This window comes from Oratosquilla oratoria, chromosome 30 (assembly GCF_046742065.1).
Source record: "Oratosquilla oratoria isolate Oo_2021 chromosome 30, ASM4674206v1, whole genome shotgun sequence".
NCBI lineage: Eukaryota > Metazoa > Arthropoda > Malacostraca > Stomatopoda > Squillidae > Oratosquilla > Oratosquilla oratoria.
The window spans coordinates 25514023-25536522 of record NC_134806.1 but is presented as its reverse complement, the minus strand read 5'-3'; the positions used below and the strand labels follow the sequence as shown (position 1 = coordinate 25536522).

Below are 22500 nucleotides of genomic sequence, written 5' to 3'. Positions count from 1 at the left end.
AATAATAAACAAACAGGTAAATAGTAAATAATAATAAATTGACATATAACTAATAATAAATGAAAATCAAACAGACAAATGATAACAAAACAAAAACAAATAACATAAAATAAATTATAATCATTACAGCATCTTGCTTAGGTGTTTATCTAAATGATTCTTAAAGCTTCGAACTGAACTACATTGCACTACCTCTGCAGGAAGTTGATTCCATTCATTAACTACACGGTTGGCAAAGTTGTTTCTACCTACTTCCAAATTGAATCTATTTCCGGACAGTTTGAGACCATTGTTTCTTGTCTGATTCTCATTCAATGTGAAAATTTTGTCACTTATGATGTTGTCAATTCCCTTTAGAATCTTAAAGACCTGTATCAAGTCACCTCTGAATCTACGCTTTTTTAGGGAAAACAGATTCATATGTTTTAGTCGATTTTCGTATGATTTATTTTTGATATTTGGAATCAGTTTTGTGGCTCGCCGTTGTACTTTTTCCAGTCTGTCAATGTCTTTAATGAGATTCGGTGACCATACGGAAACAGCATATTCCAAATGTGGACGAGCTAACGATTTATATAGCTTGTTAATGAGTGATGGACTTTTGAAATCAAAAGATCGCGCAATCAGTCCTAGAATCTTATTTGCTTTCTCAGAGGCTGAAATGCACTGCTTGGATGATTTGAGGTCGTTACTGATAATTAATTAATTATGGCGAGATTTTCACTATCCACATTTGTTAACGAATTTCCAAATAACTTGTAATCGTACTTACTGTTATTTTTACCTATGTGCATTACCTTGCATTTACTTGTGTTAAATTTCATTAGCCACTTTTCAGACCATTGCTGTAATTTATCTAAATCTTCTTGAATATCTAATTGGTTAAAGTGATCATTTGCCATTCCGCACAGTTTTGTATCATCAGCAAATTTGGAAACAGTAGATTTTAGTCCATGGTCTATATCATTTACATATACTATGAATAGAAGTGGCCCAAGAACGGAACCCTGAGGAACTCCACTTGTAACATTTTTCCATCTAGAAGTTTTTCCATTAAAACAACTCTCTGTTTTCGACCATTCAACCAATTACTAGTCCAACCTAATAAGCTACCACTTATTCCGATGTTTTGTGTTTCTGGCCTAATAACCTATCTATTGATGATTTCCTTATTAATCTAAAATAATGAATACCCTCCATTAACTTCACTCTTGAAATAGATAATAACAACAGCATACCCTTTTTGGATGTTGAAATTATTAGAGATAATGATATTCTGAAAACAAAAGTCTATAGAAAACCTACCAGCATTTTCTCCTATGTTGATTTTTATTCTAATCACCACATCAATGTAAAAATATCATTTTTTATTTCCTTGTACTTGAGAACTTACAGGATTTCAGATCCTGAATTCATTGATGACGAAATTGGAACTGTCCGGAATATTGGGGAAAAGTTAAAATATCCCATTCATATTCTTAATCAATGTCACAATACTTCCAAGAAGCATTTTTACAAAGCATACAATGAAGAATAAGAAGACCATAAACAACTTAATATACTTGTTCTTCCTTTTCATGAAAGCTTTCTTAGTATTGTCAACTTACTCAAGAAATTGGATATCAAAGTAGCTTTTAAATATGACCGCACCATTGAGAAAAATTTAATTAAGAACAGCCCGCCTAATAACAACGGTGTTTCTATAAAATTCCATACCAAGATTATAAATAAATATATACATATATATATATATATATATATATGTATATATATATATATATATATGTATGTATGTATGCATGTATGTATATTTATATATATAATGTATATATGTATACATACATATATATATATACATATACATATATATATTGAAGTACGTAGGACAGAATGAGTGGAAGGGTGGTGAGGTAAACACCAGGAACCGTTGGAGTTTTATTTCTAACGTTTCGTCCTGAAAGGACCTCCTCAGAGTGTACACAAACAAATAATTGACAGCTTATATACCCACAGCTTAACCCGTTCCTCCCCGTTCGTCTTCGCTCCTCATGCACCCCCGCTCGGCATCACGAATAACCAAGCTGGCCGTTACTCTCTCCATCTTTACAAATCCATCACGGTGGTTGCTACATGGATGCAAATTGAAATAGGCTGCCTCAATTACTTTTCTTCTCTGTTTTGTTAGACTAAATAACTAATGGGACAGCTTTTACATGGAATTTTGTAAATCAAGCTGTTCTCTACTGCATCGGCTTTACTATTGTTCTTACTCCTCACAATCTCTCCTATCCTGGTACCAGTGCCGAACGCAATTTTTAGCCCTGCTCGGGTGAACAACTGTTCCATTTCACTCGCGCGTCTTGAGCTGGGGACGGACAAAAACCCACCACTGTCACCCTCACTCTCTCCTCTTTTATCCCCTCTGCTTCTTTTACTTATTCTTAGGGCCTTCTCCCTCAACCTGTGTAAAAGACCCTCTGGATATCGTAGTTTTTTTTTAAATATATCAATCACATATCAATATATCAATCACATTTTTTATATTTTCAAAAAACTACGATATCAAGAAGGTCTTTTACACAGGTTGAGGGAGAAGGCCCTAAGAATAAGTAAAAGAAGCAGAGGGGATAAAAGAGGAGAGAATGAGGGTGACAGTGGTGGGTTTTTGTCCGTCCCCAGCTAAAGACGCGCGAGTGAAATGGAACAGTTGTTCACCCGAGCAGGGCTAAAAATTGCGTTCGGCACTGGTACCAGGATAGGAGAGATTGTGAGGAGTAAGAACAATAGTAAAGCCGATGCAGTAGAGAACAGCTTGATTTACAAAATTCCATGTAAAAGCTGTCCCATTAGTTATTTCAGAGAAACCAGCAGAGGGATAAAGAAACGTACCTATGAACACAAAAGCGACATCAGAGCTCACAGAACAGCAAATTCGTCAGTGGTCCACCTTGACAACTTTGGCCACCTACCAGATTGGGAAAGAACAGAGGTGCTGCATAAAGGTCTAACAAAACAGAGAAGAAAAGTAATTGAGGCAGCCTATTTCAATTTGCATCCATGTAGCAACCACCGTGATGGATTTGTAAAGATGGAGAGAGTAACGGCCAGCTTGGTTATTCGTGATGCCGAACGGGGGTGCATGAGGAGCGAAGACGAACGGGGAGGAACGGGTTAAGCTGTGGGTATATAAGCTGTCAATTATTTGTTTGTGTACACTCTGAGGAGGTCCTTTCAAGACGAAACGTTAGAAATAAAACTCCAGCGGTTCCTGGTATTTACCTCACCACCCTTCCACTCATATATATATATATATATATATATATATATATATATTTATACATTGGACAAACTAGGAAAAACTTAGAAACAAGGATTTCCCAACATAAATATAGTGTGAGATCTCCCCAGTAAAATAATGCGTTATTTCAACATAGGGCATTAAGCAACCATCATATTGATTGGTCTGAGGCAACAATTTTAGCTAAAGGAAAGAACCTACATGAAAGAAATGTAATAGAATCTTGCTTAATATCAGGCACTTTTAATTAAAATACAAACTTAACCTATGGGCATTTTAAATGTGATAAATTGGTAACCCAAATGGTGACCAAGATGTTTCCGCCAGATTGAACCATATGTGTTGCTCAGGTTGATGGAGGTAAAGTTCCCCCGCCCCGCATTGTATTGTCTACCCCCTCCCACCTACGGTTGTTACCTGATACTCACATTTAAACACAACTCTGTATCTCTTTCATTTAGTCTGGAGATGTAATATACGAAAGTAATTACTGTCTACAAGTTTTCCTTCTCCTGTGGTTATTTTGTATTTTCGTATCAGTGATGTGATTGCTTGCATACATACATACATATACCAAGGCTTCTTCCCCCTTACCAGGGAGGTAGCCAAAAAGGACAAGGCATAAAATCATTCCCACCCATTCCATCCCCGAAAATATATATAATATAAAATATATATAATATAATAATATAATATAATAATATATATACAATATATATAATATAATATAAAATATATATAATATATATATATATATATATATATATGTGTGTGTGTGTGTGTGTGTGTGTGTGTGTGTGTGTGTGTGTGTGTGTCTTAACCACCATGGTCTTTGGATCACGTGTTGGACTCGTGATCGACAGCTATTTCCCTCCCGGAAGAGAGCTCAGAGCTCGTATGACCGATCTATGGGTAATGCTGTGACCTTACACGCACACACACACCCAACTCCCCGCCCACGAGAGTTGGAGTAACGACTCGAAGCGCTGCGATACTGAAATTAGCCCTGGGCAGGATTCTAACCCGGATCGTCGTAGTGACAGTCGTAGCCTCTTCCAACCGCGCCCCCGAGTCGTGTATGTGTGTGTACGGCACTGAATGGGTCCCAGTGAACAGATATACATTTTTATCAACCACAATTCACATATATAAGAAAAGTTGTTGTCAACTTATATCTCTCTTGATGGCCCACTCGGTTAAGTCACTATCACTTGTCACGTGCTAGCGCAGGTTCAAGTCCTTGGCTGTACCACGTTTCAATTTCTGCATGTTGGCCTCCTCGATGTTGATGGCTTAGAATTAAAATGAATTGTGGTTGACAATATATATATATATATATATATATATATATATAATAATATATATATCCACCTTGCTCTCTTTCATGATTAGAGGTAATGATCTGATTAGGCTCTGGTAAGACATTGATATGTTTACCTGTTTACTTTGAAGTTCTCGAACCCGAAAATGTCAAGGACACCGATGGAGGTTCTGTGAGTGCCGCGGGGCTTGAAGATGGCCGAGTTCACTTTGGAAACAATCATTACAAAAAGTCGTCCATAGATACCTTTTACGAAGGCATCACGGACGTCCATCGCCTGGCTGTGACTCAAGTGTGAAACCTGAGGAGCAAATGGTACGTACAAGTATTTGCACTTTGTGCAATGGTCATTCGAAACTGAACATAAGAACATAAGAATGAAGGAGACTGCAAGAGACCATAAGGTCTACAATAGACAGCTCCACAACAATTCTGATTAAGAACAAATATAGTATAATGAATGATCAAGATGAACGTTTATGTGTGGCTATGCTTTTCATAAACATGAAAATGTAATTGAAAGTTTGCAATTACGTACCACTGTCTCGCCCTGAGCAAATAGGGTGCGCGTGGTAAGTGCCTCCTTCAAAGCCCTTGGCTCCAGACCCAGAAATCGAGCCACACGATTTAGTGACGTCATGTCGGGTATTTCTGTTGCGTCCAGATTATCTGTGCCGAGTGAATAATTTCAGTCATCTCCAGGAATAAGACTACATTTTGACACAAATTTCCATTATATTTGAAAATAAGAATTCATTTAAAAACACAACTGGATTAAGACGGAGTCATTTTTTCAGTAGTTACCTATGATCTTTCCCCTGAATTTGATATTCCCCATGTGTAAAATGGCGGCTAGGAGTTTCAGAATCTCCCAGACTTCAGCGTCTGTGAACATGAGGACCTTCATGGCGGAGCGGATGTCGGCGAACTCCCTGGCGTCATCACGCCCCTCGCACGTGATACTGCCACCCTGCTCGCGCAAAAAAGATGATAGATAAGATTAAACTTGTCAACATTTCCTCTTAACAAACACTCCTATAAGGGCAAGTTTCCAAAATCAAAGGAAAGAGAGAGAGAGAGAGAGAGAGAGAGAGAGAGAGAGAGAGAGAGAGAGAGAGAGAGAGAGAGAGAGAGAGAGAGAGAGAGAGAGACGTTAGAGGAATTTTATGTTTCACGAGATTTGAGAGCTGCCAATACACACAAAAAAAAAAAAAAAAAAAAAAAATTGCTCGTTTGATTTGAATGGAGCTCAACACAAGGAGCTTTCTGTAACGAGCGGTCACATTCCAAAGTTCACCACCAACAGCCCTCATCGCTACAACAACTTCATTTTCACTACACAGCAGTGTATAAAACTGAATCCAGTATCCTTTGGACTCCGTGCCGGGATCCCAGAAGTCGAGACCGCCGGCCGGCCGGCCGCCCACCTTGGAAAGGCACTTCACTCACCCCGGTTAGATACTTGTACTGCGTGGCGTCCCCGAGCTCCAGCTTCTGCTTCTCTTCGCGGGTCATGCCGGCCAGCATGCAATAGAAGACGTGGTAGTTCCTCTCGTCAGTCCCCTGGGACACCAGGCGGGACTTCTCCAGGAGGTACTGCTCGATGCGCGCGCCCTCGATCACGCCCTCGTGCGTGAAGTGGATGTCGATGTACTTGCCAAAGCGAGACGAGTTGTCATTACGAATCGTCTTCGCGTTTCCAAAGGCTGTGTGTTGGAGAAGAGGGTATGAGGAGGTAAAATGTATTCAGAAATAAAGATTGATTTCTGTATCAATAGTAAAAGTGCGAATATAGGCAAAGATTAATATAACATACATACATAGGTACATACATACATACATACATACATACATACATACATACATACATATATATATGCATACATACAGGGTACATACATACATACATATATACATTCACACATATATACATACATATGTACATACATACATATATACATATATACATACATACGTACACACATACATACATACATACATACATATATACATGCATACATACATACATACATACATACATACATACATACATACATACATACATGCATACATACATACATACATACATAATGCACACATACCTTTTGTGCTAGATGTGATGATGGGGCAGTCAGTGACAAGCCCGCGAGCGTTGTTCTTTTCCTGTGTACTACAGTTAGGTACACATACACAAACACACACACACACACACACACACACACACACACACACACACACACACACACACACACACACACACACACACACACACACACACACACACACACACATACACACACACACATACATACATACACGAAGAGGGAGAGAGAGAGAGGGAGAGAGATAGACGCATGCACACACAAGCACCCACACCTACACTCATACCCACACTCAAAGAAACACATACACTTATACACATGTATTTTAAGGTACGTATGATAATTAATTAGAGGAAGGGACAGGACCTCACGGGCGTTGCTCCTTTCTTGTATAATACACATAGGTAAATAGGTGTTCTACTTGTATTGGGGGAAAATCCCTCTAATTCGATATTTACTATAACACACACACATGCACACGCCAATACACACACATACACATAATTCTCTGATATTGAAATTATACTTCATGTATCACCAGCATGTACTGCATATAGCCAGCAACGAATATGCAGTCAATCGGTTTCTCTACCATGGCCTCAAGACTAATACTTTACCTTCGAGGATAGGGTTGGCCTCGAGAATCTGCTGTTCGATCCAAGAGTGTTTGCCCGAGATGGCCGCCAGGTACTGGAGGATGAGCTTGGTGCTTTCGGTCTTACCGGCTCCTGATTCACCACTGAAAATGAATGAATAAACAAATAATTAAACAAACAAACAAACAAACAAATAAATAGATAAATGAATAAGTAAATGGATAAGCTAATTGATAGATAAATAAAAGCGTTCGAAGTTGATATCAGCCTCCTTAAGCATCTGTTTATTCCTGTGCATATTCAGATATGTACCTATACACAAGCACACACACACACACACACATACAGACACACATACACACATACAGACACACACACACACACACACACACACACACACACACACACACACACACACACACACACACACACACACACACACACACACACATACACACACACACACCACACACACCACACACACACGGACACACACACACACACACACACACACACACACACACACACACACACACACACACACACACACACACACACACACACACACATATATATATATATATATATATATATATATATATATATATATATATATGTATATATATATATTTGTGTGTGTGTACATATACATACATACATATATATATATATATATTATATATATGTATCTTATATATACTATTATATATATATATATATATATATATATATATATATATATATGTATACATATACATACACACACATCTCTTCTATAACTATGTTTTTTTATTTTCTTTCCATGTCCTCTTGTGTTTCTCTTGCCCCAGTGAAACGACCTTGCAGACGCGACAGCAGCTGCTGCTCGCAAGCGCGCCAGAGTCGACGTCCAGGTCCCTCCCAGTGGGAACCAACTTAAACTTCGAACTAGTGCATTGCCACGCACGTAGTGGCACCTCCAACACAGTCTGGAGGCACAGATTTCCCAACGGGCGGGGTGGTACAAAAAGGTGACAATATATGAAACTCTAGTCCTCCCCCGCTCCATCCCAGAAGGGTAGTAAAACTGCACTTCAGGCTGCGTCTCTAGGACCGTTGTTTCTGGCAACTTAATCCCCAGAGCACCATGGAAGATCGCCGGTGCAACCACTACCGTGCAGAAAATACCGACCTCCTCCACTACCTGAGCATTGCCCCGCCACCTCTTTCCTCAGACGGAGACCACCAGCTCCCCCTGAAGGTTTTGTGAGCCGCCTCTGTCGCCTACAAAGCCCCTATGAGCTCCGTCAGCTACTAGAGCGTCCACCGCAGCTCTAACTGCTGCAGCCTCTCTTTTTTACTGCCCCCTATTCCCTTCTAACTACACCATTCCACCTCCTTTCTACAAGGTGTGTCTTACATAAACACGGGCTCAAAGCCCATGGGAGTGACATTTCACTCAAAAAAAAAAAAAAAAAAAAAAAAAAAGCTCCCTCTCCTCCCCTCCCCCCCTCCCTCTCCCAAGGTGAGGGGAGTGGTAATCTTGCCACCAGAGTCTTTATTTCAGGAAGAGATGGACTATCTCGACCTCGATATCTCTAAGGAGCGGTTAAGGGCCAAAAGAGTGTGTGGCCAATAGCCACCCCTTTTCTACATTTTGTTTGTTGTATTGAATAGCATGTTTTTCTTGCTCCAGAGTTATTTTAACCCGTGAGTCATTGCACCAATGCATACAGATCTTAATATTGCTTATTATTCATATGGAAAAAAAGAGTACAGTTTTAATAATCTCTCATTGTCACTTTGTGCAAATGGTATCTTCACGCTAGTTGACACAGTGGTGGCCCAGGCTATCACTCTAAGTGCCACGTCATCGAAAAAAAATAATCTGCAGACACAGGAAAAGGAAAGAGGGTTACCAAGCTTGGCACAACCCCCGCCGCCACCAGAGGGGCACTACAGAACTAAATAAAACGTCTGGCGGCAGTACAGAATGAACATAGGCTACTTGGTACTGAAGAAATTAAAAGAAAATGAACATGGTATGCACATAACCAGTAGATACGGCCAAGTTTTCGTGGAAAGATAAGCGATTGTTTATCAACTTGTCGCTCAGAATTAACGTACCATTCATATTTTTATTTAAAAAAGAAAAAAGAAAAAGATAAGTCATGAAGCACTTAGCTGTATTATATATATATATATATATATATATATATATATATATATATATATATATATATATATATATATATATATATATATATACATATACATACCGAGAGCTCTTTCCGTCATATAAGGGAGGTAGCCAAGTAAGAGGCACGTCGTACCTATTCCCACCCATTTCACTCCCCTTCAGCACCCCCCTCCACCCCTCTCATCTCAGTTCCTCATGGATGACAGGTGATCCTTGCATCCGCCAACTGCCCTGAGTCAAACGCAATGCAGCAAGACACAGTACATTCAGAGCAAAGCCGCTTCACTTAATCGGAGACTCCACCTTTCCGTCCCCTCATGAAGAGAGAAGACGGGGAGAAATCCCTTCGGGCTGCGTCGAAATATCATTCACACTTGAGCACCTCCTACCCCCATCCCCTATCCCTCCCTTCCTTACATAACAGTATCATCCATACACAGTCATTCTCCACTCATCCCTATCTCCTGTCGTCTCCCTTCCTTGCTCAGCGCCCCCTTCAACCCATCCATCCATCTCATCCTCGGTCTTCCCCTCAAGTTCACTCCTTGCATTTTCGCCTTCCACACCTTTTTTTACTAATCTTTCATCACTCATCCTTTCCATTTGTCCAAACCATCCTCATTAACACAGGCCTGCGTTTTTTTTTTCTTTTTTTTCTTTTTTATTACTGAATCTAAGTAATATGGTTATGTTGGATTCAAAAGTGATAATGGTTTTGGGCAATCAACTCAGACTATCGAATTACACTGAAGATTGTTAAAACAATGTTTTTATTCAAAATAATGATTTTTTTTATAATGACTTAGTATCAAAGTTATAAGATAAGGTTAATAATAACTGTTATAATACTGTTTTTATCAATATTAAAAATATGCAGATACCCGTGATTTCTTCCACCTTTCTCATGTATATATGTATATATATATATATATATATATATATATATTGAATTATGGAAGATATATGAGTGGTAGGGTGGTGAGGTAAACACGGAAAACAGTTGGAGGTTTATTCACTGACGTTTCATTCTTACCAGGACATTCTCAAAGTACTTTGAGAATGTCCTGGTAAGGACGAAACGTCAGTGAATAAAACTCCAACTGTTCTCAGTGTTTAGCTCACCGCTCTTCCACTCAAATCTATATATATTATACATATATATATAATATATATACATATATATATATATATATATATATATATATATATATGTGTGTGTGTGTGTGTGTGTGTGTGTGTGTGTGTGTGTGTGTGTGTGTTTGTGTGTGTGTGTGTGTGTGTGTGTGTGTGTGTGTGTGTGTGTGTGTGTGTGTGTGTGTACATGCATATCCTGGGTGAATTAGCGTTTTCTGTATATCTGTCATGTACAGGTGACCCACAACGTTTGTAGGTGTCTTTCGGTCGACCGCCGTGAAGATGTCGCAGTCGTCACCAGAAGAAGAATGGCTGCCAAGAGATCGTGGACTCCTTGGACAGAATGTGAGAATCCTCGACTTCTTACACAATAATGACTGTCCGAAGCAGGAGCAGCGCGAGAGATAGAATAAAGAAAATAAATAATAATAGAAAAATAGTAACAGGAAAAATTAGGTTCCCTGTTACTATCTCACACTCACACGTTCCTAACAAATTCTTTCTAGAGAACGCTGGATGACTTTTATTCAGCAGGAAAGGAGGACCGGAACAAGACCAAGAGACAATTTCGAAAAAAAGACACTGAAAATTTCGTAGAAGAGAGAGTTGGGAAATTTCGCAAAGAAGAGAGTTTGAAAATTTCGAAAAGGAGAGTAAAAAAAATCGAAAAGGAGAGAACTGGGAACTTTCGTAAAGGAGAGAATTGGGAAATTTCTTAAAGAAGAGCGTCTAAAATTTTCGAAAAGGAGTCTGAAAAATTCGAAAAGGAGAGTCCAAATTTCGAAAAGGAGAGAGTAGAGAAATTTCGGTAAGGATCCTTGAGCGGGCGCCAGATGGCTCGAGTAGTAAAGAAGGGCCGAAAAATGTTCAAGAATTATTTCAAACTCGAGGCCCGTTGGCAGCGTGGTCTGCCGAGTTCAAGGTACCTTCAGCTCCCAGAGAGGGAAAATAGAGACCGGGATCATTTTCGCTGCTCCTTCTGGACACGTTTCCACTAACGATGGTTCACCATGGTGATCCCGAAAAGAGGACCATACAAAATGTTTCGAGAAGATAGAAGGGGCATTGGGGTAACTGTGAGGTCCCAACGAAGTAGTACTTCGAAGGGGGCCTAAACAGAAGGTGAATAATGGGCGATATAGACACTTCCTCTGGAGCGACGGGGCAAATTGATGATTATATATATATATATATATATATATATATATATATATATATATATATATATATATATATATATATATATGTATATATATACATATATATATATATATATATGATATATATATATATATACATATGTATGTATATACGGTATATATATATATATGTATATATACATATATATATGTATATATACATATATATATATATATATATATATATATATATGTGTGTGTGTGTGTGTGTGTGTGTGTGTGTGTGTGTGTGTGTGTGTGTGTGTGTGTGTGTGTGTGTGTGTGTGTGTGTGCGCGCGCTCTCATTTGCCAGTCATGCTTCCTTGACTGTGTCTGACGAAATCCAATCCTGCTCGAGGCGTCCACCACAGATTCTTGTCCTGATTGCGGTTCCCTAGTCAGCTTATCACCGCATGGCACTGCACAATGGGCTGGCAGCGTGCCAGGGCATCTGGTGCCCAGTGACTCCTTATCGTCGGATGCGGCTGGGTGACGAAGAACCTCAAAGGTTGAGGCGGCGGCGAAGTCTCTACGTAGGCGACATTGACGTCATCCAACTCGGGCTTCCTTCGGAGGTTCGTCATTCAGTGGAAGGTAGAGTTTATCGAACTATGATACTGAGGTACAGTATAACTAAGTACAACATAGTGGGAAAACAACGATGTTTTTATAATACCTAAAAAAATCTTGTTTACATCTTTCAAATTATGTGGAGACCACATCATTGCAGGGTATTCCAATCTAGGGTGGTCAGATATTCTTTGATTTATTTTCATCCTCTCGTCCATGCAATGGAAACACACTTTCATGTTCGTCAATAGTCTGTGTGCTTCACCCAAAAATTTTCTGATATCTTTGTCAGGTGATAAGTTATCTGTCACCAACACACCCAAATCTTTCTCATTTGCTCTCATAACTGAATCTTTTCTGATTGAGTAATATTGATGATATTTCTTAATTTCGACCCATTTCCAATATTTTACATTTTTGCCATCAAATAAAATTTCCATAATTGGCTTCATTTATATATATTGTCAAGGTTTTGTAGTAACTTTTTGCATTATTCTTAATTTTTTATTCTTTTCGTGAATTTTGCATCATCTACGAACACGTTGGCGGAGCTCGTTATGCTTCCTATCATGGCATTCAAATATAAAGTATAACAAGAACATTACACGTGTCAAAACAGACCCCTGTAAAACTCCATTGGTCAACGCTCTCCACCCTCACATCTTATCCTTTACTACTGCCCTCATGTACTGGTCTTTCAGGGAATCTCTGTCTATTCAAGGGGCTTATGTTTCAGTTTCCATAAAAATGGATTTTGAGGCACGTTATCAAATGCTTCCTCCATATCTAAGTATACACAATCCATCCAACCCTTCCTCTCTCTCATTCACTCTCTCTCTCTCTCTCTCTCTCTCTCTCTCTCTCTCTCTCTCTCTCTCTCTCTCTCTCTCTCTCTCTCTCTCTCTCTCGTGTGTGTGTGTGTATGTGTGTGTGTGTACTTATACACATATGGATGTCTTGTGGTTTTTCTCAGGGTTTCCTCAATTTTATTCATAACTCAATCTGATTTTTTACGTAAAGGACTTTAATATATTTTTCTCCAACATAGTAATACTAGGCAATAAAATTTGAACAGGCCGGACTCTTTGATAGATGAATAATAAATACATGATTTGGTAAGTAAGCAGGTAAATGGCCTGTATAATTGAATCAAAATATTAGAAATAGCGTAAAAGACAAACAAATTAATGAACTAGATAATAGATTATCTAACCTATTAATCAATTAATGCTTAACTGATAAACAGGATGACTAACCTGATGACTATGCACTGGTTCTGCCGGTGTCTCTTCATATTGTTGTAACAAGAATCTCCAATGGCGAATATGTGTGGTGGCAACTCTCCAATCTTCTTTCCCCGGTAGAGTTTGATCTGGTCAACGGTGTAGATCGGCAGGATCTGGTACGGGTTGACCGCCACCAAGATGCTCCCTGTGTAGGTCTGTGGCAGGAAAAAGAATCCACAACATGTTAAAAACCATCCCAAATAACAAGGGATTCTGTCTCAGAATCCAGACTACGTGAAATTTTGTCAAAGGTAACAATGGAGTTTGCCCTGGAATCCAGAACCCTTGAAAAGTCATTCCAGGTAACAAAGAAATCTATCTCAAGATTCAGAATCTGTGAAATTACGTTTCAGATGGCACTGGATTCGGATTTAAGTTTCCAGCGTGTGCGATCAATCAAAACAAGTGAGAATTGAATACCCTTGTCTATTTTCGAATGCAATAAAGTGTTATAAACATTCGTCTGAATTTCTTATTTCTTGGTCGTGCGTAAAAGTAAGCACAAATAAGGGTATGGGTGGAGATCATCTCATCTCTGAAAACATTATGACACCACCTTAGGAAAGTTCCTAGTTATTGTAAACTAGCAAACCAGGTGGATGAACTTGTGCTGATTATACAGTGTAAAACCTTTGTTTGGAGATTCTCACTAGTGATCAAGGCAATAGATGGACTCAGAGATCAAGGGAAGGTAGTGAACTGATTAGGAGACAGCATTATCGACATTCCTCTAGCAATCCGTTTTCGACTTTCAAGTGAAGAAAAAAATCAAACTAGAATTGGGAAGCCACCTCCGCATTTTCCCTCCATTTGACGTATTCCTGAACTTGACAAAACCAATTTAGAACCCCTTACTTGTCATATGGGTAGAGAGCACCTGAATAAAGCCGCTTGTTGACGATTTTTTTTTTTGTACGGTAAGGGTTGCCAGATAGGCAATTCAAAGAAAACCGATCTTGGTATACGAACTTTTAGTGTAAACAAGATTAGGACTGGGAGCTTTGCGGTCACGGACGGGTGTCCGTGACTTCGCGGCTCAGTGGCTAAATGACTCACGCACGAGGTGAAGCAAGGAGAATGCAACTGAGAACGCCCAAAGCTTTGATCTAACGAAATAGTCACCAAAACGGAGATTTTAGTAAATATCCAGGGTGACCCACAAAAAAAAAGGCCCTGCACACACACTTTTTGTGATATATCCTTCATTTATTCACTCATCATCCTTATTTTGCAGGACATGACAGAAGCAACGCCTGTGAACACAACTAGATCTCAATGGAAGCTCCAGCAAAGAATATAATGCGTCAAATATTACTACAAGGCAGGCTCATTTAATAAAGTGCATGACACTTTCTTGCATCAGTTTGAGCGTTAAAAAACTACCTCCAAAAGCAGAATTCAAAACTTGGTGGACCACATCGAGAATTATGAGACAGTAGAGAACCTCAATGCAGCCAGTGACAACAGTCCAAGCCATTCAGGATGCCCCAGGAAGCGTACAGGTGAGCTGGTCGAGAATGTGAGAGTCAGTCCAGCAGAGTCCGAAACGCTCTATGTACAAGCGAAGTCAGTCCCTCGGTATATTCCGTGAGACTTGCAGCAGAGTGTCAGTAATAGATGTAAAGGCATATCCATACAGAATACAAACAAAGCAGACTCTTACAGCCTTGGGGAAGGAGTAGAGAAAGGCTATGGTAGTCAAGATACTGGAGAAGATCCTGGAGACCCCAACTTCCCTTATCCTCCTTTGGACTTCAGATGAAACTCACTTCCATCTTGAGGGAAAGGTAAACTCGAAGACAAATGGCTTCTGTGGGACCTCCAGACCCAATGAGGTAGCCACCAAGCCCCTACATTCCCCTAAGTGCACGGTATGGATTGCAATCTCAGTCAGAGGCATCATCGGACCATTCTTTATCGAGGACACTGGAGCGACAGTGACAGTCGACAAAGAGCGGTACGAGGTCCTCTAAACCTTCAAGAGTGAGCTGCAAACCCTGTATCCGTCGCTTATGGGGAAGTTCTGGTTCTAGCAAGATGGAGCAAGCTCTCACACCTCAAACCTGTCCCGAGATTGGCTGAAAGAGAACTTTGGTGGCCGTGTGATCAGTCTCAAGACTGATTTTGAGTGGGCACCCCACAACCCAGACTTTAGCCCCCCCCAAATTCTTTCTCTGGGAATACCTTAAAAACAGAGTGTACGCAGGGAGACCCAGGACCATTATGGAACTCGAGAAAATCATCAGAAAGGTGATGAGAGCCATTCCTCGGTCGGTTTGTAAAGATGTCATGGATAACTTTGTGCTGCGCCTCAAGAAATGCACAGAGTTAAATGGTGGTAATCTCAAACTCATTATCTAGAATAAAGAAGAAAAGTCCAAAGAGACCTATCAAAAATTGGGGCCCGTTTTTTTTTTTTTTTTTTTTTTATCACTGTAAAAATCATAAAATAGTCCCAATGCTTATAAGCGGAAGTCATATGAGGCTGTAGGACATGTATATTCAGTATGAAAAAAGAAACGTATTAGTCTTCTCCTTTATGAACATCTCACGTCATAGCAATCGTTCCTTCCCCCACGTACCAAACGCGTGATGAATTCTTGCTCTACTGATATTCCCTCTTCTATCTAGGGATGTAATACACAGAAGATGCGCTTAATTTCCTGGTGTTATTTATACTTTGTGAGACCTATTGTGTCCCCCCACCTCCCAGGTGTTGGCCGATAGAGCAGAATTTCAATGAAATATATGCCAAGGCCATTAATGGTGACTTACCCAAAAGGAATAGTTATTAGTGGTAGAAGAAAACGAGTTTCTTTAATTTCCAAACATGCAAATAATGAGTCTAGCCAGTATATGTATAAATGTATACATGTTACCTGGTATAAAATATAAAATACTAACATAATTCATTTACATACAAATGGTATAAAAACACAGTATATGCATACATGCACGGACAGTATCTGGTACGAAAAAAGAAATCGGATAACTTACGTATATAAGGTTCTCATTGTATCTGATGAGAAGGTTCCTGAGGATGCCGGCCTCGTGGAGATCTCCCAGGGAGATCATGTCCTCGACACCCTGCACGGACGTCGGGTGCATCGCCTTGATGCGTCTCTCCGGAGTCAGCCATTGTTCCTGAAGAGGGAAAGAAGAGTTTCAGTAACTGTTTACAATAATAGGTGTTCCTGGAATTCAAAGGAAAGAACTCCCGACCCCTTTTTTTCGTCTCGAGTTTAGAGGGGAAAACAGAAAACAATATTTTTTTTCCAAAACTTTCCTATATTTCAAGGTACTCCAAGATGTATACCTTAAAATCAAGTCCGCATGCCTTCATATCTAAGAGTAGGGTAGTATGAAATATTAAGGGGAGTGCCGCAGGATACTGTTGTGTTACCCATTTATCTCTGTAGTAGATAAAGTTGGTTCCTCAGATAGTTTATAAATAACAGCGAGATGCTCATGTTTATGTATAAAAAACAGGACAGTGACCAACGAATAAGTTGTTTCATGGACTATATACCGGAGCCAGCAAAGCACTGCTATTGAAAAAAAGACTTCCTATAGTTTGCTTTTGTCTTGAACATAAGAACATAAGAATAAAGGAGACTGCAAGAGACCATAAGGCCTACACTAGGCAGCTCCGTATCCATCACCACCTGTCATCCCCATCCATAAAGTTGTCTAATCGTTTTTTAAAACAACTGATAGTTTCAGCGCTTACTACATGGTTACTAAGTTTATTCCATTCATCGACCACCTTATTAGTAAACAAATTCTTGCCTATTTCCTTCTTAAATCTAAATTTGTCCAGCTTATACCCATTACTGCGAGTCCTGCCCTGTTGTTTTATTATGATGACCTTGTTTGCATCACCCTTGTTATAACCTTTGATCCACTTGAACACCTCTATTAGATCACCCCGCACTCTGCGTCTTTCCAGAGAGTGTAAGTTTAGGTGCCTAAGACTCTCTTCGTAAGGCAAATTTCTGAGTTCATGTATCATTTTGGTCATTCTTCTCTATACTGATTCTAGTGAATTGATGTCCATTCTGTAGGACGGAGACCAAAACTGTACCGCATAGTCAAGGATGGGTCTAACTATTGCTAGATAGAGTTTAATAATTACCTCTGCACTTCTATTCGTTACCGTCCTAGCAATGAAACCTAATGTACTGTTAGCTTTATTTCTGGCGCTAATGCACTGCTTCCTGGTTTTAATGTCCGGACTCACCAGAACTCTCAAGTCCCTCTCGCACTCAGATTTTTCTAAAAACGTGATATCTAAGCTGTATCTATTTTCGGGGTTGTGTAGCCATACGTTTAACACACTACACTTAGAGATATTGAAGTTCATTTGCCATTTCACCGACCATGTGAACAATTTATTAAGATCATCCTCCAGAATCTCTGCGTCGTCTCCTGACCTAATTAGGCGTCCTATTTTAGTGTCGTCCGCAAACTTACTAACATCACTATTTATCCCATCGTCTAAGTCGTGTATGTACATAATGAACAACAAGGGACCCAAAACTGAGCCCTGGGGGAACCCGCTAGTAACATTGCCCCACCTAGATTTTATTCCATTTATGGTGACCCGCTGTTTTCTATTACTAATCCAAGCTCTAATCCATTCTAACACTTTTTCTCCTATGCCATGGGCTTTGATTTTATTCAGTAGTCTCTGGTGTGGCACCTTGTCGAACGCTTTGCTCAGTGTGCATTTTGTTTAGGGGCACGCTATAAAAGACGGATGCCTTCAGTACAATGATGGTCTTTACATATCTTGTTCTGGTCACCACCAGGTAGAGGAGCTTACACTAGCTCCCCCCCCTCTCTTTCTCTCCCTCTCTCTCTCTCTGTCTCTCTCTCTCTCTCTCTCTCTCTCTCTCTCTCTCTCTGTCTCTCTCCCTCTCTCTCTCTCTCTCTCTCTCTCTCTCTCTCTCTCTCTCTCTCTCTCTCTCTCTCTCTCTCTCTCTCTCTCTCACACACACACACACACACGCACACACACACACGCACACACATTTACCGTGCCTTTATACAGTATATTCTGTAGTATAGTATATACGTGTACATGTATGTATGTATTTAACCTACAGTTAAGTAAATACAATTACACACACATACTATACAACTGAATATAATATATAGGACAAGTGTGTACGAATGCAGTAGTCTGAAGTTTATCACATTCTTTAATCAAACCAGTTGAAATTTTATCTATTTTTTTCTTGTTAACAGTTGATGTTTTCTCAACGATAACAAAAAATGTTATCCACATGCCGGTAAGAAATGTGGAGCTCTACGGTTCCAGTTGAAAGAAAATATAGACCCCAAGGGAAAACATATAATTACACTGTACACTTGCAGGTATATGTTTCTCTTCCTTGTGTACAGCCCTGAATGGGGTACTGACATCGTAAATTCTATGGTCAATACTATATGGACTTTTGTGATACCCCTACTGACCAGATCACATTTTTTTTAATGATTGAAGCTTAATCTTCACTCAAAGAAGAATGTTGATATCTTTTCATTTCTACTGTCATTCCTGCTACCCTCCCTAAATTTCTTTTTTGCCACCTCTATGACTCCACATGTTCGGCGCGATATTATTCTCAGTGAACATGAGTGAAGGAGGCTGTAAGAGACCGTACGGCCTACACTAGGCAGTTCTATGCCCATTACCACCTATCATCCCCATCCATAAAGCTATCTAACCTTCTTTTAAAACAACCGATGGTTTCAGCGCTCACTACATGGTTACTAAGTCTATTCCATTTGTTGACCACTCTATTGGTAAACCAGGTCTTGCCTATTTCCTTCTTACATCTACATTTGCCCAATTTGAATCCATTACTGCGAGTCCTGCCCTGTTGTCTAAGATGGTCTTGTCTATATCACCAGTGTTAAAGCCCTTGATTTATTTGAACACCTTTATTAGATCACCTCACACTCCGCGTCTTCTCTTCCTAGAGAATTTAGATTAAGATATAGCCTGTCTTCGTAGGGTAAATTTTTGAGCCCACGTATCAATTTGGCCATTCTTCACAGTGAAAGAAAATAAGGTTATCGGCAACGAAATGCAACCCTTAGTGGAAATGCTAGAGAGCTTTCTGAGGAATATTGAGCATAGATGTGGTTTATCACGATATACAGAATCACAGATGAGTTGAATTAGTCAATAAATCTGATGCCCTAGATATCTCTTCCAGGAGACCCACGTCTAGGTGATGATCACACCTGGGGCAATCTGCTCCTTTGACCAGAACTACTCTGTGTTGGTATTGTTTAAGCTGGATGGTGGCCTGAACGTAGTCGTGCTAGTGTGGGTCTTACTTGTTAGAGGAATTTCTCTGCGGGGCTGATCTGGGTGAGTTTGGTGGTGTAGGGAGATCGGTGGTCGGTCTTTAAGTGTTTATATTATGATCAGAGTGTATGGTTTTGTTGAGTGGTGCAGATGGTAGATTACTATAGAGGTTGGAATAACATGCTGCTGATGTGTCGTTTGTTGCTTACCTTTGAAAGTGCTAATGGGATGGATGGGAGGGATTGAGGGTTCTTGCATAGAATTGTGTGACTATCATTTTCATGTGTTTTTCCATAGGAAGGATTTTTGTTTCGGAGTGTAGATCTTCTGCTGAGGTAGTTAAATGCATCTTGTTATCATTCTTAGCACGTTGTTTTGATTAGTTTGCAGGGTGTTTGTGTTTGTTTTCCCGACTATAGGGAGCCATGAAGGGAAGGCGTAGTCCAGTGTGACTCATGAGCTGTTTGTTGACTGTAAAACTGTTATGAGATTTTCCTTCTGTTGACCAAAACTTATACTTACTACTGATATTAGTATGTTTATTTTCACTTTTAGCTCCTTGATGTGGTGTGGGCTAAAGGGCATGTGAGTATCAGCAGTGGGGCCCAGGACTTTAAAGTTTTGGTCCAATGGAAGGACGTTTGATTTCACCGTTAGATTTTTCTTTGATTCATGATTGTCTGGGAATGAACAATGTTACTAATGGTTTCTAAGGGAAAGCCTCCATTCAACAGATATTTTCTCTAGGTCACTATTCTTGCTTGTCTAAATATGTTTGGATGTTCTCAGCAGCTGTTTTGTGGCTGCCATGCAGAGTTTTTCCAATTAGGTGATCTACTTAGGTGCTTTGGTGGTATAACGGGAACATTAGTAAAGAGAGATTCAACGTTCAACAAAGCAGAAGTGGTACTAACTAAATCAAAGAAGCCCCATTTGGGATATTGATTGCATAGGTCTTAAACAATAAATATTTCAGGGATTTTTTGTGGCGTCCGTACAGTTGTATGGAGTGCATACAGTTATTATTTGCTTATTGTTTTTTGCTTGATTTCCATTTATTATTATTTATCTGTCAATTTATTATCATTTACTATTTCACTGTTTGTTTATTATTTAACTATACATATGCATTTATCTTTTTTTATATCATAATTTTTATCTATTATATATATTTTTCGCATCCGACCTAGTTATGGACCAAAAGGTCTTCTGTCAGCATGCTCCTCTTTTGTAATTGTTTTTTTCTTATTTGTCATGTTTTTTTTTTTTTTTTTTTTTTTATATCGGAATCTCCACTCGAAAAAGAACGTTGGCTATCTTTTGTTCTTATCCCTCCATTCTGCTACTCTTCTTAAATCTTTCCTGTGTCACCTCTGTAGCTACCTCTTCGGTGTAGTATTATCCTCAGTGATAGAAACCGTGAATGTTAACAAATAAATGCTAATTCAAGAAAGTCAGTAGAAGATGCAATAAAAGAGTATCTAATTATGGTCTGGAACGTAAGGTGTGACAAGCTCAGTCAAAAGTCTAGTTAGCCTGTATGTTGGTGTACCTATCTGGCTCATGATCAGCCTTAGTCAGTCATTTTCACCATGATCTTTGGCCAACTTCATCAACTTCCTGCTAACAAAGATGGAACATCTTAAGATTTTTAATTGTGAAATAGGAGTTACTTTCAACTACCGGTATATACATGGAGGAAAAATGTACTGAGTTACTGGGTATAGCAGAATAGATTCAAAACGAGAGTTCAAGATCTCGAGCGGACTTGTTGTGCCCGAAGTCGTCACATTTGCCCTAATGGTCAGAGGGGATCAGAGACTCAAACATAAGTATGAAAACAAAGTGGTTGATGATCCACATCATTTTCACCAGCTTCTGTTTAACAGGTGCAATTCAAAGAAAAATCTATCTAACCAATGTAGTAAAGATTTGAATTGTAATGATAACCTTTATGAACCTACAGTAGGTGTTAAGTATACGACAATGGCTCATACTGCGTTGCGAGATACAAAACCCACAATCACCCGGTCAGTACATGCATGCTAAGCTCATTGTCTTATCTTATCGGGGAGTTATGCAGTACTTCTTATCTCTTCCCCGAATCAAGGTAAGGCCACCATCCAGGGCAGACTGTCACTGTACAGCTGTACGTGGACTGCCCGGGGATCATTTAGGGTTTCCACGAAATGCAGGCATTCTAGGTTATTTGAAATCACTAAGAATGAGCTGTATCTAACCACTAGTTTCCTACCTGGTTCAAAATTAATGCATAAACTAGAAATTACTTGGGCTAATTTTAAGAGACTCCTGGGGCCATGCTAAGGGTGAACTATGACTTGAGAGCGTCTGTCGAAAGAACCCCGTGGCCTTCTGAGTGAAAATGTCAAGATTTTGTATTGGATCAAGGTCTTATAGCAATCCTAGATTGACAAAAAAAAAAAAAAAAAAAACAGATTCAGTGTTCTCCGGAGACCAATTTTGACGTCCATATTGGCAGGTTAAAACCAATTGGGA

At 39.5% G+C, this 22500-nt stretch overlaps 1 protein-coding gene across 6 annotated transcripts in view; it reads right to left on the bottom strand.

Moving 5' to 3' along the window:
• ck (unconventional myosin-VIIa ck) overlaps positions 1-22500 on the bottom strand; it is a 163733-nt gene that overhangs the window by 47152 nt on the left and 94081 nt on the right. For all 6 annotated transcript variants that reach the window (XM_076212676.1, XM_076212673.1, XM_076212674.1 and 3 more), the window contains 7 exons: positions 16662-16808; positions 13635-13819; positions 7339-7460; positions 6069-6325; positions 5424-5589; positions 5158-5288; positions 4736-4920 (listed from right to left, as the gene is read on the bottom strand). In XM_076212676.1, coding sequence (XP_076068791.1) covers positions 4736-4920; positions 5158-5288; positions 5424-5589; positions 6069-6325; positions 7339-7460; positions 13635-13819; positions 16662-16808 — 1193 coding nt within the window. The remainder of the gene's footprint in view (positions 1-4735; positions 4921-5157; positions 5289-5423; positions 5590-6068; positions 6326-7338; positions 7461-13634; positions 13820-16661; positions 16809-22500) is intronic.